Below are 17840 nucleotides of genomic sequence, written 5' to 3'. Positions count from 1 at the left end.
CCTTAAAAATATATATATATTTCCTATATAAAGGCTCTTGCTTCTCAACTCCTCAAGTCTAGAGTTCTTCAAGGATGATGACTCACCCCTTCTCCAGTAGGGATGATGACTCACCTGTGCCAAAATCTCCAACATTTTTGGATGAATAGGCTTGAAACAAGAGGGAGACTGGCAAAATAGCTTCTTGCATCTTTTGGGTAGAAAGGATCTCATATTGTAAACATGGCGGGGCTTAGCATGAGTTTATTTCTCAATGAAAAAGGCCTAGTCCAAAAGGATTTGAGGAAAATAGGCATGCAACCATAGTTCCAAGAAAGATGATAGTAGGGTTGTTAATGTAGCTCGTTGTTCATGAAAACCCCTTATTCAGATCGTAATTTTGTTTGAGATTAATTCGCTCATTTAATAATTGAGACAGACACAAGACAAAGTTTGAGCTTAAAATATAGATGAGTTGAGAATTAGGAAAGATAACTCAAATAATATACATGGGATACTAACACTTAACCGTGTGATATGGACCAAAATGCAGCTATTGCTTTTTCCATCATATTTGATGGTACCAACTCTAGACCAACTTCTTTTGTCATAAGACCTTATGACGGCAGCACCCCTCCTGCAAAAAGGAAAACACTATTCACCTTGACTTATTGCACAAAATCCTCTTATACTCTAGACTTTAATACATAATGTAATAACCAAAATAATAATAATAATAATAATAATAAATAATAATAATAATATTAATTAATATAATAAATAATAATAATGTATAAATTAAAAAAAAAGAGATAAAAAGAAAGAAATAAAAAAATAAATAAAAGAATATATTGGTGTTGCATGGCACGAGCTCGTGCCATGCAACGTGGGCACGTGTTGGGCCGCCACGTGCGCCCACAACCGCCGGCCCGGCCAACCGGGCCGGACCAGCTAGCTGCGGCGGAACTCGCCGCCGCCGCAGCCGCCGCCCTTCCACCTCCTCTACCGTCCTCTCTCTCTCTCTCTTTATATATCTCCCTCTCTTTCTCTCACATATTCTCTCTCTCTCCCTCTCTCTCTCTCTTTTCTCATATATTTTCTTGCCGACGCCGGTCTACCGCTGCCGTCGCCGCCGCAGCACCACCCTCACCGCCCCTCTCTTTCTCCCTCTAAATCTCTCTCTCTCGATCTCTCTCTCTCTCTCGATCTTTCTCTCCTTCCCTTGCCGACGTCGGCCTACCGCCGCCATCGCCGTCGTCGCCGCTCCACCACCGTCTCTTTCTCTAACTCCCTCATTCTCTCTCTTACCCTCCTCTCTTTCTCTCTCCCTAGCACCGCTATCTTTCTCTCCTCGCCGACGGCTTCTCATTGTCGCCGTCGTCGCCGCCGCACCACCTTCTCTCTCTCTCTTACCCTCCTCTCTCTCTCTCTATCACCTCTCTCTCTCTTGAGCTCTCTCCCTTCTCTTATCAACGCCAGCCGCCGCTGTCGCCGTCGCCACCGCCGCAGCCTAGGTGAGCCTCCCTTCCTTCTCCTTCTCTTCTTCTTCTTCTTCTTTCTTCTTTCCTTCCTTCTCTTCTTCTTCCTCTCTTCTTCTTTTCCATTCTTGGCCCTCTTCCTCCTCTTGTTGTGTAGCAGACAGTGTTGGAAGAGGACTATTATTTTTTTTTTTATATAATTACTTCCTAATGATAAGTAACATAGTCTATTTAGGTAATTAATTATTTTGATAATTTATAACTAATATAATTTTACTAAGCATTTTAGTATAATAATTTATTAATTACAATTATAAATATTGCCTATAAATTTATTTAGAGTTTTAGTTATTATTTATTAGTGAATATATATAGTATTATATTTATATTTAACTTATATTATATATGTCTATTTTTAGTATATTAGTATTGTCTAATAGTTTGTATAAAATGGAATACTAGAATTGCAGATTATTTTTGTATAATAGGATAATGATTATTTTATGTATAATCTAGGATTAGTTAAATAAGAGTAAGTATTACAAAATAAGTAGTAATAATATTATTCTATAATTATATTTTTATTAAATCATATATATAGTCGTCTTGGTTATTTATAAAAAGGAGATAAATTACTATATACTTATTTTCTATAATTATCAAATTAGGATTTTATTAAATAAATATAAATAACATATTAATATTGCCACAATTAAATTTATCCTATAAATCTAATCAATATTAAACCTAATAAAATATTATATTTTACTTGAACGAATTATAATCAGATAAACAACTAACTTTATGTTACTTAAATATTTTCAGACTCTGAACCCCCTTATTTGAGACCCCGAGGATCTCACCAGCGTCGAGTGGCGGTTGATTGATGGACCTGAGGGATACGTGTGTTGAGTCTTCTGATAAGATGTGAGTAGTCTTATCCCCTAGACGCCTTTCTTAAATTAGGATATATTATATCTTATGTACACGCATGTTTTGGCCTTCAGCATGATTATATGATTTTATCTAGAGATGATTACAGTCAAGCATATTTTATCATGCATTCGATTATGCTGATTTGGGATATAAGTACATTGGTAATATATATAGAGATGATTAGAGATGATTCTACTGTTATGATTGTTTACCGAGTTGATATGTAGTATGAGTATGCATGTAATAAATTAGCATGAGTATGCATGTGTTGACGATACAGTTGGAGACTACATTGCATCATTTTCTCTTGATTTTTATTCCACCTAAATTCTTGTTATGCATTGACTTGTTATCGTACTGGATATATGCATTTGATTTGTCATTTAGAAGGAAAGCATGAAATGTGATTGATAAGATAGTTGATAAAAAGCGTGAGGATACCCGAGAGGCGCGAGGGTTAGGACGCGCTTGGTGGATGATTGATCGCTCGACATAGTCGCGATCCTGTTGGCCTTACGTCCGAGGTCGTTAGTCTGTGTGCGCAGCAGACATTCGGACACATGCCGTTCGCTAGGGCATATGTGGCGAGTTATCCTCACAAGGTTTCTATCAACTATGAGGGTGCCCGGTCTGGATGGATGTTGATACCTTAGCGGATGGCAGGGTATGATTATATTTGAGATACTCCTTACAGATGACAGAGTATGCTCTGAGCCTTTTGGCATAATGTTGAGACCGGATACCGAGTGTTGACTGTGCACAGTGGTCTAGTATGATGATATTATACCGAGATGTCGGTGATGATTGATGATTATGATGTTGAGAAATGCATATGATTTTATTATCATTTGGTTACTTGATTATTGAGTTATCAATATGCATTATATATGGTTGCATTTGATATCATAGCATGGTCATGGTCGGCATGCATCATATGTTATATTTGAGAGAGAGAGTTATGATTATGGTATGACATGGAGATTTATTTATACATTGTCGAGGAGTATATATTCTATTAGTTATGACATGACATGTTATCTATTTTTCATTTATGTATTATTGAGGAACATTCACATACTCATTTATGACATGATGCTCTTTCTGATTCATATTATCCAGTACATGATTTACTCTCTGTTTGATATCACTGATTTGGGGTAAGGTCTATTCACCGAGCATTTTGCTCATGACTCTCTTTATTTCTTTTCTAACCTCTTTAGATACGTGGTATGTGATAGCGACTTGAGATATCTTGAGAAGATATTTTAGAGCGATGATGAGGTGAGTTATAGATGCGAGACGGTATATATGATAATTTATATAGGAATTGAGTTGTACCAGTATTTGATATTTGTACTCTATTGTATTAGATGATGAATTGTATAATACAGGTTGAATTATAGTGTACTCTTATATTAGTCGTTTTAGTTGTATCTTGATAGTTTGTTGTGGCCTGTGTGGGTCCTGTTAGATTATGTAGTGGTTTAATGTATATTATTGTGGACTGGAATATTCATATGTTAACAAGTTTATTTGATTAATAATATGATTTAATTTGTGATAGGTTATGTGATTATGGATATGTTAGCAGGTAGTATTTGATGATATCATGATTTAATGTGTACAAGAGAGTATCTGTGCGTGACGGATCCCGCCCGTCCTATCGCATGCGCCGCGCGTGCTGTTTGGGCGTGCACGTGACCGTGCTGGGCGGGCGTTACACATAACCCCATAATATGGACCAAAATGCAGTTATTACCTTTTCCATCATATTTGATGGTACCAACTATAGACCAATTTTTTCCATCATAGAACTATATTTATATGACAAACCCCTTCAGCAAAAAGAAAAATACTACTCACCGTGACTTAATATGTCGGTGTAAAAATAATTTACCTTTCCATTAGACGTGTTGACTTTAGTCTGGATCATAGGGATTAATGGTTTAAGTTGAAAGTACTGGAGATTCCGTGCAATTAGGCCAAATAACACAAGATAAAGTATAATTTTCATACATATATATGTATACAGCGCATTGCCACTACATAGCCAAGCACTGCCATTGCATAGCCATCCATTGCCACTGCATAGCTATGATTGCCATTGCATTGCTACTATATTGCCATGCATTGACGACTATATAGCCTGTACTATATTGCCTTGCATTATCACGACTTCGTAGCCACTATACTATCATTGTATAACCACATATTACTATACATTATCACGCACTACATAACCACTATATTGCCACTGCATTGTCACACACTGTATAGGTACATATTATTATGCACCATAATTTTATTGCATTGTCACACATTGCCACGCATTATATAGCCACGCATTATCATGCACTGCAGTGCCACTATAATCACTGCATAAAAAATGCATTGTCACAAACTATCATGCACTACTATGCACTGTCATATACTGTATGCATTATCATTATCATACTCTGTTATGCATTTGTAAGTCTACATTTGTTCTTATTGCGAATATACAAAGCATTTTAAGCCGGTATTTATAATAAATAATAATATCATTTTGGAAAAATATTTTTTATAATTACTACATTAACATATAATCAAGAGCATTTCTATCATTTTGTTCAAATTCCCAATACAATATCATTATTTTTTAATATTTAAATATCGACTTTATATCACATCAAATATAATTATTACTCCTAATATTGAACTAAACATTAAAATAGCTTAAAAAAATTAGAATAGTTATATCTATTCCACTCTTATTCCACAAATGTTCACAGCCTAAGATAATCAACTTGGTTTATGTGCTTATAACAAGAGTGAATCAGCAATATGAATGTGAAAACTGTATTAAGATCATTTCAACCCCTCAAATTTCCAAAAGATCACCAATGCAACAAACCAGTAATTTTGATTCAAAATGAACTTGATTTTGCTATAAACTTCTTTTTTATTTAATTAACGTAATCTCATTGATCTTACAGTTTGCTCTGGCAATCAATAGCCATAAATTCAGTGAGTGCACCTCTTAAATAAGGTTATATGCACTGATTGCATTTTGTAGAAATCATCACTATCATACAAATTTTGCCTATATAAATAAATTTTAAAAAAAAGAAAGAAAGCACTGACTACCAATTTTCTGGCTTGTGGCGTATTGGGCAGTACAGCATGAATCTGTTATGATTGCGACCATGCTGCTATAAATTATTTGGGATTAATTACTTGCCAAAAAGGGGTCAGCTGTTTCTGTGACGTCGCATCCTTTATGATACAGCAAAGTACGGAAACCCTGTATGAAAAGGAGAGAATGCTTACATGAAAAATGTAAGATAAAACTAATTAGAATAAGCTAGCAATCTAATGCTAGAGTATTTCTTTAGCACCTCGTAGATTTCGAGTCCGTCTAATGAGTGAGTTGGAGGACAATGTAACGTTATGCACTGTTAGCTTAGGCAAAAGAACTGGTCAGTGGCGCTTCCTTTGGTATAATGAATAACCAACAAGAGCAGACATCAAGATAGTCCAGAGAACCTGCAAAAACAAAGCAACGCTAAACAATCTAAAAAGAGAAAGGTACAATAAGGAACGATGGTATTGCATGGCATACACTTCTTCCTTTTAGAAAATGCAAGGCTTATACATACTGAATAAATAATGAAGTTCTGTAAGTAAATAATCAAAGAGAAATAGTTACCATATTTACAGTATTCCATCTTTCAAGCTTCCTAATCCTACATTGCAAATCTTCAAGTACACCATCCGTTGGTGAAATTTCTCTACCTAGTGAAGATTCTGGACTCAAACTTCCTCCCTGCGTGTTCTTTAATGGATTATGCAAAACAGAGAGAAAATATTAATGAAGGAAAACAACCAGCAGACAATGAATTTTCAAACAAGGTAAACCACTATTCAAAGGGATTACAGTAACCACTTTCTTTAACCACATATAAAAAGTATCTGTCCCCGTTTGTATCAAAATTCTTGTCATATATGATCATTTTCTCCCTTATGAAGAAATGACTCTCCATGTCCTAATAAGCTCAATAATTTATTCAACTGGTGGATGAACAATCCACCTGTATTTCATCCTTCAGGAATATCAAATGGAGAGAGAAGAAACAAAAAGCAATCTCACGAAAAACTTTCCACTTGTTACCACTTACCAGAATCCCGATTATATTAGCCTCCGTTCACTTTATAAATAACTTTTCCTTTGTTCTGGAATACAACCCTTATTCTAAAATAAGGGCTAAACATGATAATAGTTATATTCTAGAATACAAACATTATTTATTAAAATTATATTTTACATCACAAATTAATTCAATTATTAACTTATCTTTGATATCTAACTTATCAATTTACTTCATATTAAACCATAAATTATTTCTTGTAATTTCATTAAAAAAATTTAATTATTTTTTCATATTTTTCTTCACTTTATGTCACATCAAAGGTAATTATTAGATTTTTGTTCCAGAATACAGGTGAATATAGAAATAATTACTCCTAGAATAAATCCCTCAATTTGGTTATATTAAATAGGAATTGTTATTTCTTTTGGCACTATTCCACGTGTGAAATAATCTCGAGTATAACCAGTTTCAAATCCCAAAAGTAAACCATAGATAAACTTCTCTGAAATGGGAATCCAAATGATTACAGGATTCTCATGACAAGTTCTTTTTTTTTCAGTATTCCCCTCTAATGAAATGATAACTTACAACAAACAGCATGATATTAGTGGATGCACCATAATTGTAGTCAATAATGCTAGTGGGAATGACTGAGCAGGAGATAATTATATCATAATAAATAGTGACACTGATGTGAAACAAATGGATCGTTAGGATTCTAGAAACGATGATGATGAAAGAAAGAGAAAAAAAATGGGATTTCACACTTCCATTCTCAACTAGGGTTTCACACCCAAAACTCACATTGGAGATCTCAAAAAATTTTAATTTTTTTATTAACCCTGATTAAGTAAAAGTTGGCCTATATATAGACCTTACAAATGACAATAAGCAAATAGCACCCTAAACAATTGTGAAAAAGCAAATATAACCCTAAACACCATAAAAAAGCAAACGTATAATAAAAATAATTAACTTAAGACTAATTTCTTGAAGGAGGAACTGCACTGATACATGCGCCTGTGTAATATGTCACTAATGTCCACATCAGACAAATGATACGTTACTATATGACATCTCAAAAGAACTAATTGGCAATTGCCATCATATTATGATGCAGAAATAACTTGTAAGATAACATACTTGAGATTGAATAAAATCTACTAGTTCCTGTAGCCTTGCAGCTTGTTGATTATGAATACCATTTGATCCTTTTTCAACTGCCGACAAGCTCTCAAGAATAATTTGAAGATAACTCTGAAATATAAAGAAAATATATATGTTATCAAAACGTCTTTAAAAGATTGCACAAAGGAAAGAGAAGCAAATATATGATTGATATAGACTGACAATTTTTCCTGAAAAACAAACCTTTGTGGTGTATGAACCATCCAAACAGAGAATTGATGCAGCACTGGAAACTATTTCTTTGTTTGTTCCTTTGATTTGAAGGTAAGGACTGGGAACAGCTTGTAGATGATCAACTTCAATAAGAATCTACAACGGAGTAGAAAGGAATAAGCACAAAAAAAAAATGACCCTTTTACAACCATGGAATGTCTTAAAGAAGAAGCAGGGAAACCTTCCCTTCCCGTATCCTCAAAATCCTTATCATGAGGCCATTTTTTGGAGCTTTATCCTCATTTTTAAAAAAAAAACTCTCCCATTTGTTTTTACCCAGTATGGAGCAAAGACTCTTATAAGAAGCAATAACAATTAAGATGCTCACAACCATTATATTAAGAATGTGCTGTTTAGCAAAGGGCTTCTTAAATAGGTATCTTATTTTTATAGTTTTGGATGCAACATACAGGGAAAAGAAAAAAAATTAGTGTAGAACTGAATATGTGGCTTCAAACAGCCTCTTCATAATGAAGGTAACGGTGTAAGTCTGTCTATGCCTTCCTTCTTAAGATCCCTCATAGGTAGGGCATCATGCACTAGGATGCTCTTTATCATTTTGCTTTGAAAAACTCTTCTTTTAGAATTAGTCAATGTTGTTCCCTCACAACAGTTTAACTCTAAAGCAATTTAAAATTTAATGTTTCCTTAATATTTACAATTCTTAATTTTAAGAAGATATTTGAGGTCACAAGTGGGGTAGGTATATGTAGAAGACTGAGTTACAAAAGTCAACTACTCGCATTCTTTAACAAGACAGTTTTAGACAGTAGCATTGGCCCTGTACATATTGGAGACATTACTAAAGATCTTAAGAAGGCAAACCTCTAAGGAAATAACAGCTAAAGCATATTAAATCATTCTTCAGGAAAAACATTAGATGGAGATAAAATCCAATTAATTATCATAGAAAGTACAACTCACAACTGCTGATCTGCTTAAGCTTTTGGAGAACATGGTGTCAAAGCAAAAGGAACAGATAGGGCTACAGCAATCAAATTTTATTAGACCTACCAATCCTATTATTTAATCCATTACTGTTCTAACTTCTAACTCTAAAAGTCATTTCTGTCTAACAAAATACGAGAGAGAGAGAGTCTTAAAACACAAAACTCATGACTTATAAGATTTTCGAGAGTATGATTGTTGAAACTATAACCATAACTACTAAGAGTATTTTTCTTCCAAACAGTAAATGTGTGAAACTTCTAGGAAAGACAACTAGTTTTCCTAAAATGACACTTCCTGATGGTAATCTCGCATTTTCTCTAACTTAATTTCACAAACCCAACTAGTTTTCTTTCTCTTAATTCGAATCAAATGCAACTAAATCTAGTATAGCATAAATTGGCAGCCAGAACGTAAACAGATAAAGTAATAAAACATATGACACAAAATACATGTAAGTTTGCTGGGCAATATTTTCTCATTTTCTGTACTAAAGTCAATCTATCTTATTAGACTGCAAATGTGCTAGAAACAACACAAATCGTGGAAAGATCAGAGTACTTCACAATATGATTCAGTAGTTTGTGGGTCTCTACCTCTATCTCCCACTCCGTCTTCATGCCCTTTCTTCCAACCTCCGGGCCCCCAAACCGTTCCCTCTAAGGTCTAAACCTCTCGAACTCTAAATTTCTCCCTCTCTCTCTCTCTCTCTCTCTCTCTCTCTCTCTCTCTCTCTCTCTCTCTCTCTCTACATATCTATACAAATATAATATATATATATATGTGTGTGTGTGTGTGTGTTTTACAACCTTATCAATCTTGATGATTCACTTCAGCCTAAACCAATCTAATCAAGGTGAGAAGCTGTCAGAGAAACGACACTTGTAGTATAAGCATAGCAGATTGGGATCATAATCTAATAAATCAAGAAACAATATAGCATGTCTAATTTATTAGGAAGGGAAGTGTTCTATGAATATAATAAATCAGGAAATCTATAAATAATACCCTGTATTTTGTGTGTATTATATTTAGACACCTCTTCATGGTCCAACCACTGCCATTTCTTTTATTGCCTAAAAGCACCCTCTCGCTAGTCTTCCTAATTTATAGTTACTGCAGGAATAGGTTAAAGTAATTGCAATTGAAAAATAAAAGAAACACAACCATCTTTTTCTTTTGTACCATTAAGTTAGCCAATGCTAGCTTAAATTTTACTTAGGATATTTTTCAAGTAATAGAAACAAAAGATAGGGTAATATCATGAAAGTCCAAAAGATAGGATGTAAGTGATACTAAATGAAACATGAAAGGTGTTTATTTATAAATTTCCATAAGAATTAAAAGAAAATGATGATCATTCAAGATAATTACGAATAACCACAAACCTTTCCATCTTGGTAAATCAATGCAGAAGCTTCAATATATGCCACAGCTTGGTAACTTGCAAGACAAAATGTAAATGCAAAGTCAGGAACCTATGATACAATCTTTGATCCTAAGAGTGCATAATTTAAGTACAATCCATGCGACATATTCATTGCAAAGGTGAGACCCAAGTGATGAACAATGGGGCAGTCCCTCAGGTGCTAGATTTGAATCCCCTGTGGTATAAGAAAGGCCTTTGCCCTCAGCATTACAATTATATAGATATATGGTTACTCATATTTAAATACATCTATGTATATCTTTGTGATAATTTTGAAGATACATATCAAAATGAAATATATATACCAACTTTCAGTGGGGTATTGGAGGATCCCTTCCTCATTATAGTAAATCGCCAGAGTAGAACAAAGATAAGCCCCACCACATGGATCGGAAATTCCATTAACAAATTATTTATGTTTCACATCAGCCAGCAATTTCACATCAACAAGAAATCAACCATAGATAAAGAAGAATGTAAGGTTGAGAATTTCTATGATTCATCTACTTGACTGAAAGTTTTCAAAATAGGTGAAGAATGGAGTTTCCAGGCAGGTGAAAAGTATTAAACTGATTTTCATGTAAAGAATAAAAACAAGGAAAATTTCAGAAAATTCTGTACCACCTACCCAAGCTTGAGAAGCCCAGCAACAGTGCTAACACTGATATCAAAATCAACTTTAGGTTGTATAATAAAGTTTCCCTCCCGTATCGGCTAAAATAAAGAATTAAGAGAACAAAAGGTCAGATCCTGCAACCAAAAAGAAAGAACAAAGAATGACTCAATTAATTCACTGACCTCCCGTATCAACAATGCAAATCTTCCTTCACATATTCTCACACGTATGCATTCAATTTCTGCTAGTTTCCCATTTGTAGGTGTTCCAGGAAGTCTTAAATAGATGTCAGTAAAATTCTGGACAGAGCTGCAAACTTTCCCAGGATCTAGCACTTTCAATATGTCTTGATAGGTCACCTAAGAATCAAACAAAAGATAATATTCCATAATAATACAACAATATTTGGCTCAGTAGAAAGGCTGTTATAGGACACCTTCTTGTTGCTTTTCAGTATGAAAAGTGAACTTTCGGGAGATAACACTGGATCAAAATCATTCCTAATCTTGAGCTGCAAGAATAAAAAAAAGAAAATGGCAAAACTCAATTTCTTTTCATGAAGATAAGGTTAGAAGAAAAGACATTGAGAATTTGAACAGCAGTGGTGAAAGGAAATATGGTGATGAGTTATGACAGAAGATAAACAAAAATAGAGTTGTTATGGTTGTACCAACATGTGCATGCACAAGATGTGGTTCAATGTTCTGCTGAAACATGGGAAACACAGTAGTCATTATTTCATTCTGAGATATGGAGCAACCAACACGATTCTTGTCTCTTTGAACTCTTGCAATAAGATGAGAATGGACACCACCAACCTAATGTAAATTAAAAAGAGCAATTAGTATAGGAAAACATTCTCACCTATATACTCACCTATATAATAAGTAAACAATATAGTAGCGAAGAAAGGTCAGGAAGTTATAAAGAAACAGAAATTGAATCTTACAACTGCAATCCATAAGTCGAGTGATTTTCGTATAACAGGATGTAATGCATATACCCCTTCAAAAATTACCTGGTAGATATGATAATGAAAAGTCAGAAAAAAAAATTTTGAATTTAATGCATAGTGTACAACTACTTAACAGAAAATTATCTAGCATCTAGCATAACACTACTATCTGTCATGGTACATTTTCGCAGAGGGAATATTAATCACATCTAGATAAACTCGCAATCAAGGGCAGAGCCAGACTTCCATCAAAGAGGGGGTGCAGCAACTCATTTGTATGACCCAGTTTTGGCTTCCCCCTTGGATGTATGTAGCTACATCACTACTTCATGCAACACACATACTGCCACCTCTATACATTATTTTTCAAGCCAAAACTGTTTTATCTCTAGATTACTATGTCCTGCAGCAATTCATTTGTACGACCAAGATTTGGCTTTTTCATATGTAATGATCCATAGCATAAGAATCCTAATTATGTCCCATAAAATGGCATGATTAGGCCCTAGAAGAAATTCAGTTTTCACAAGTCATTTAGCTCCAAGATCAAAACAGCAAAAACCGACAAAAACCTCATATTAAAAAGTCACAAGTTGGTCTTTGGTGTCAATTAAATCAAGCCTAGCTAGGACTGAGTTTATTTGGGTTATTTTTCCATTGCAGTCACTTATTTGACAATTTTTTTGTATATTTTCGTAACTTCAGTATTTAGGTCAGTTTTAGGCTCGATAAAGGTCTTATGAGTCAATAACTTCATACCTTAAGGTCTCTTTGACCTAATCAAATTAGGAATTTGATGCAGTCCAACTAGCTCCGATATCAAATTGTTGCAATCCAATCAGCTCTGATACCACTAATGATGCAACCCGGTGAAAAGTTGCAACTGAATTGGTCTTAGACAGCAAGAGAGCTTCCTTTGGCTGCTATCAAGGTTTGGAGAACACCGAGCCGGGTGGGTGCACATCAGCTCGGGCTGTCAGTCTCAATCTCCGAAGACAGTACACACTGATGCAGGGCTAAGAGGCTGGATCAGCTGATCTGCCTTACATGTGCATATAGAGCTTTAGGTGGTGCTTCTAGGGATTGGAGGAGACCAATTGGTGGTGATTGGACCCAAAGTAGAGCTGCAGAAGGCTTAGCTATTGTGAAGATCTACGGTTGGATAAGGTAGATGGATGGCTAGGGCTAATGCGAATGATGGTGGTAGATAAACCAGTGGCGCTATTAAAGTTGTGCATAGCTAGAAAGAAGGCAGCACAGTGAAGAGGAAAACCGCAAAGAGGAGAGGAAAAAAAAGCACTCAATTTTCAAAAGCTCAATCGTACCAATTAGAAAAACAACAGCAATTAAATTGCAAAAGCCCCCTTGCAGCAACGGCTATAATTTTGCTTTCAAGAAATTACAAAAAAAAAAAAAAAAAAAAAGACTTTGTTCTTCTTCTTCCTTCAAGTGAAGCCTTCAAGCATTGATTAGTGTTGAGGCGATCCTCCAATGTGTTCGATAGTGATCTCTTTCATCTATACTTTTCTTGACTCTTTTCTCCTCTGTTTTTATTGAATTTCTGCTGCAGCCTCAGTTTTCTGAAATACAGCCCTATAACCTTTCAAACCCTAATTCCAGATAGCCTTCCTTATTCATGCTACCATCATCTCTTAAACCCTAAACATAACTCCAGCCTATCCCCAAAGCTTCCTAAAATCCTACTGGATCAGATCTGGATCCCACAAAGTTTCTGTGAGCCCACTTCTACTGATCTCCAGTCCTGTACTTTTCTCTACTGCAGGAAGTCTGCAATAACTGCAGAAATTGTCAGACTGGCCCCTCTTAATCTCTTCTAAGCAAACTTTACCCACAATACCCTCCTAATCCCTCTTGTGGAGGGTACACAAAAACATAAATTAAATTTAAAATAATCCTTATTTGAATCATATTTTGATCTAGTACTATTTATTGTCCTAACTCTTTCGCTGATCCAATCCGATCCTTACACCTATCCTACATCAGCTTGGTATTATAGCCATATTATCCTGTATCACCTTCACTTGATCTTACTCTGACCCCCTTCCTATATTGTCCTAGTCCTAGTTATCCTGGTACCAGAATCCAAAATGATCCTTCACCATCCTTCCTATATCACCTTTATCATGATAAACTAACAATCTATTTTCTTTTATTTGTTCCAATACAGGTAGTATAGTAAGTCCTCTAAATTTGTTCCCTTTCTTTCTTCTCTTCAAAAGCTATGGCCTACAAACTGGTCCGGCCTAGCAAGTAAAAGCCATGAAACAGACCTCTCTTGAAGCTAGTAATGGCAGAAATAGTAGGTAACCATATCCGAGGTCTTCTTGCTTTTAGCCAAATCAAATAGAAAATGTCATCAAAATTTCATGCAAGGATTTTTAGCAAACTAAATACTTTTTAGCCATGTTGAGTTTGCATTTCACTTGAATAGTCATTTTTTTAATTGATAAGTAAAAATAGTCAAGTGCAAGTGTACAAAATCTGCAGGGCCAGCTCAAGATTCTAAATATGTAAGCTAAAATATCAAAGATAGATGATTATCCAACAGATATATTATTGCAGAGAGGAGATCATGTTACCAAAAATGAAGATCAAGAGGAGAATATCTCCCACTAAATGAATAAATACACATTATCAAGCACAGTTGGAGCTTTACCACGCCACAGTCCTCAGAAACTTGAATCTCCTTGAATTCATTTCGACTAAAATTCTCAAAATCAAAGCAAGGAACTTTTGCTTTATGATTATTCCTTATCTCCTCAATATTCTGCAAAATATTTTAACATTAAAATATTAACATAATCAAACTGTAATATTCTTTAATAATGACCAGGTATGAGATACTTAAACAAATAATAGAATTTACAAAAAAATGTTAAGTACACAATGATCAATTTTTCAATAAGGTCATTAATATGCCTCAAGTTTCATGAACAAAAAAGTATAATATGTTTCTGATTGAGATGAGATTTAAGACTTCAATCTATGAAAAGACAGCATGTAAGTTTTTTCTTTCATATAAAAAAGCAGCTAAAACTTCAGACACACAATAACATGACGTCGTAAGTCGTGAAAGACCAATCGTCTGTAAGAACAAACCAATGAAGAAACTTTTATAACTATCAGGGAGATCTATAATAGTGGAAAGAAGCTGAAGGAAAGAAAAGATCTTGTTCCTCTTAAGTATTGCCCAAGAAGAGTGAAGATGCCAGAGGATGGAGAATGGAATATTGGCAATTATTAGAGACATTTAAATACTACAATAGAGTAGCGGTGATCTGATTTCAAGAGCATATTAAAGTGATATCGTGACAGCTATAAACCTATTCATGACTTTCCCTGATATTGGATTATGTTCTTCAATGAGCTTTGGTTTTTCAATCCACATTCAAATCATTCAAATTGGAACGTGATTGCCTATCTGTGCTAAAAACCCTAGTATGCAGAACACTAAATTTTAAGGTTTCCAGAAGGAAAGGTAGCATCATATCTAAGTTTGAATTAATTCAGGACTGATGCTACTGTTTCATCTATCCTTTCTGGTATGTATATCTCAAATAATAGCTTTCTTCTATTATGAATATAATGTACTTCTATGATATGACAAATAATTTTCTCCATACATAGCTTAGAAATTATACTAAGGCCTTATTTTCTTTGAGATTAAGGGAAAATCTCGAATAGCTATTTTAGATTTTTATTCCTAAAATTGTATCTCTAATCAAGAGTAGGGTATTTTAGGTGGCATTTGGTTTGAGTTCTGGCTAGTCCCTGAACTTACGGACCCCTAGTTATGTTTAGTAACTAAACATGAATTTTTTCTTAGCCAAGTTTAAGGGTGAAAAAGGAGAGAGAAAACATAATAAGTGTGGTAAAAAAAGAGGAGAGAGAATTTAATACATGTATGGTAAATTGAGCAAAAAAATTAAGCAAGAACTTTTGGTTTGTAGAGTTAGATACATGTATGGTAAAAGAGAGGAGAGAGAATTTTTTTAAGTAAACTATAGTCAAATTAAGGATAAATTTGTAATTGGGCTTATGTGTGAAATAACATGGATAATGTTTATAATCTATAGTAAGGATAATTTGATGTTTACTTTCTAATCTATAGTAGTGTTTCCTAATCAAGAATAAGGAAAAAGATAATCCTGAAGCAAATCAAGGCTAAAGTTTTAGCGCACATGATAGGGCTTGAACAACGCAGCATGACTACCTCACGTTAGTGTTTAGTCTTTACCAACTACCAACATGCTACACAAAAGGTACGGAAGAGATTTAAAGCCTTTAAACTACATGAAGGCCATTTACTTAAATATTATTCTTCGTAAGTCATTCCATACAAATAATATTGAAAGCAAAATAGTTTCTTATGTCTACAGTTTATTGCATCGTCATTAAGCTTTTCCCCAAGCAATTTAGCCAGAGCAAATCTAACATGCCCAAGCTAGTGGTCAACACCAATTTATGAACAGGTAAGGACTTTTGCCTCATGCCATCATCTTACTGGCAACATAACAAATTAGCTCCTAGTCAACTATCTTAATGTCAACTTTCTAAGTGGAAATGTGAAGGTTGTCATATTAGAGCAAGCACCCTACACACTTGTGGCTTATGGCATCAGCAAAGAAATGCAAGAGTAGAGCAAGAAACAGGAGAAATAAACGGCAAACTGCCATCTGATTGCGTCAGCTAGGGAAAAGAAACAAGTGCATACAAAAATATATGGTGGAAAGATGTACCAAGGTTTGTCGTGCTGGTGGCTTACCAGCACCTAGCACAGAATAAGAACAGGTGAAACCTGTACAAAAACAGCATCCTATCGTAAACTCTAAAATGTTTGTTGGATGTTCCACTTGCAGCAACTTCATACATGTGGTGCCCCGTGCCAATACAAGTCGTGCATGACCTATAATAGACTGATGCAATAGATGAACTTGAGTATATGAAGTCCCACTAAAGTGGAATTACCAATGTATGAGCTTCTAGGTAATTTGTGGGTTCAATCGCCTTGAGACAGAATAAGTTCTGTCAGATCATCAACTTAGCCATAATCAAGGAAGTAGTAGCCTATAAATAGTACCTACTTAATTGGTTTTCTAACCTAGAAGACCTTTTAGTTTGTATGTAATAAAATATCTTTAACTGAACCAGACATTGAACAATTCAAAGTAATCCATGATAATTTTAGGCAAGTTATTTTAATGTGCACAAGATTCCCAATGTGTACAGGTGCAAATTGGGCGTAACACTAGATTATACTGCATGTTGGTAGCAAATGCAAAGAGATAAGTACCACGACTACTGACATATCTATAGATGACGCATCCAATCCTCGACTTCAGCATAGACATGCATCATGTCCTCCATGTTATTAGACTATGATCTCCTATATTGTGAAAGTAAGATCAAGACCATGAGAATTTTAAGACTTAATTTTAAAAAGATGCAAAAATTTCGGCTTTAGAATCTCGTAAGTGAAGTGGACATATACGCTATTAGTAAATTGCTTGATCAAACATCTTTAATCATGAAATAGGAAAAGAATATAACGTTGGAAGCAAGAGTTTCCCTGACTAGGAAATCTATATCCCCAACTAAGCTACCTCTTGACAATCCAATGTCATTTCAAAGACAACAGGAAGTCTCAACTAATTTAGTCTGTCGTATTTCAAAATTACAAGAAAGAATAGACTCCAATGCCAAATAAAACAGTACCTTAGTCAGCAAAGATATATCCAAGGAGCTATACTCATCATACTTGAAGTCCTTCAATTGTTCAGGCTTGTAGTAACTTTCTAAGGAAATTACTTCACAACCAACTATATTTGCCATCTTCTGAGCCAGGCTTGTTTTGCCAGATCCACTCGGACCTCCTAAAAATTACACCCTTCAAAAGTATATAAATATAGAAAGTATACGTATACATGTCCTTTAAATACGATTAGTC

The 17840-nt window shown here is 34.7% G+C and overlaps 1 protein-coding gene across 3 annotated transcripts in view; it reads right to left on the bottom strand.

Annotated features, from left to right (window-relative positions):
- Nucleotides 1–5314: 5314 nt before the first annotated feature.
- Nucleotides 5315–17840, bottom strand: part of LOC140786410 (uncharacterized) — a 34293-nt gene continuing 21767 nt past the window's right edge. For 2 of the 3 annotated variants that reach the window (XM_073134819.1, XM_073134820.1), the window contains exons 15-27: nt 17609–17766; nt 14550–14660; nt 11867–11935; nt 11592–11735; nt 11354–11428; nt 11100–11276; nt 10930–11015; nt 10261–10315; nt 7895–8020; nt 7667–7780; nt 6082–6207; nt 5771–5918; nt 5315–5676 (exon numbers count right to left, since the gene is read on the bottom strand). In XM_073134819.1, coding sequence (XP_072990920.1) covers nt 5853–5918; nt 6082–6207; nt 7667–7780; nt 7895–8020; nt 10261–10315; nt 10930–11015; nt 11100–11276; nt 11354–11428; nt 11592–11735; nt 11867–11935; nt 14550–14660; nt 17609–17766 — 1307 coding nt within the window. In that variant the 3' untranslated portion in view covers nt 5315–5676; nt 5771–5852. The remainder of the gene's footprint in view (nt 5677–5770; nt 5919–6081; nt 6208–7666; nt 7781–7894; nt 8021–10260; nt 10316–10929; nt 11016–11099; nt 11277–11353; nt 11429–11591; nt 11736–11866; nt 11936–14549; nt 14661–17608; nt 17767–17840) is intronic. The other variant, XM_073134821.1, reaches the window with a different exon arrangement.

The sequence above is a fragment of the Typha latifolia genome, chromosome 4 (genome assembly GCF_019914945.1).
Source record: "Typha latifolia isolate L0001 chromosome 4, TyphaL0001v2, whole genome shotgun sequence".
NCBI lineage: Eukaryota > Viridiplantae > Streptophyta > Magnoliopsida > Poales > Typhaceae > Typha > Typha latifolia.
Note: the sequence above shows the minus strand (reverse complement) of the source record. Positions and strands in the feature narration are given on the sequence as shown.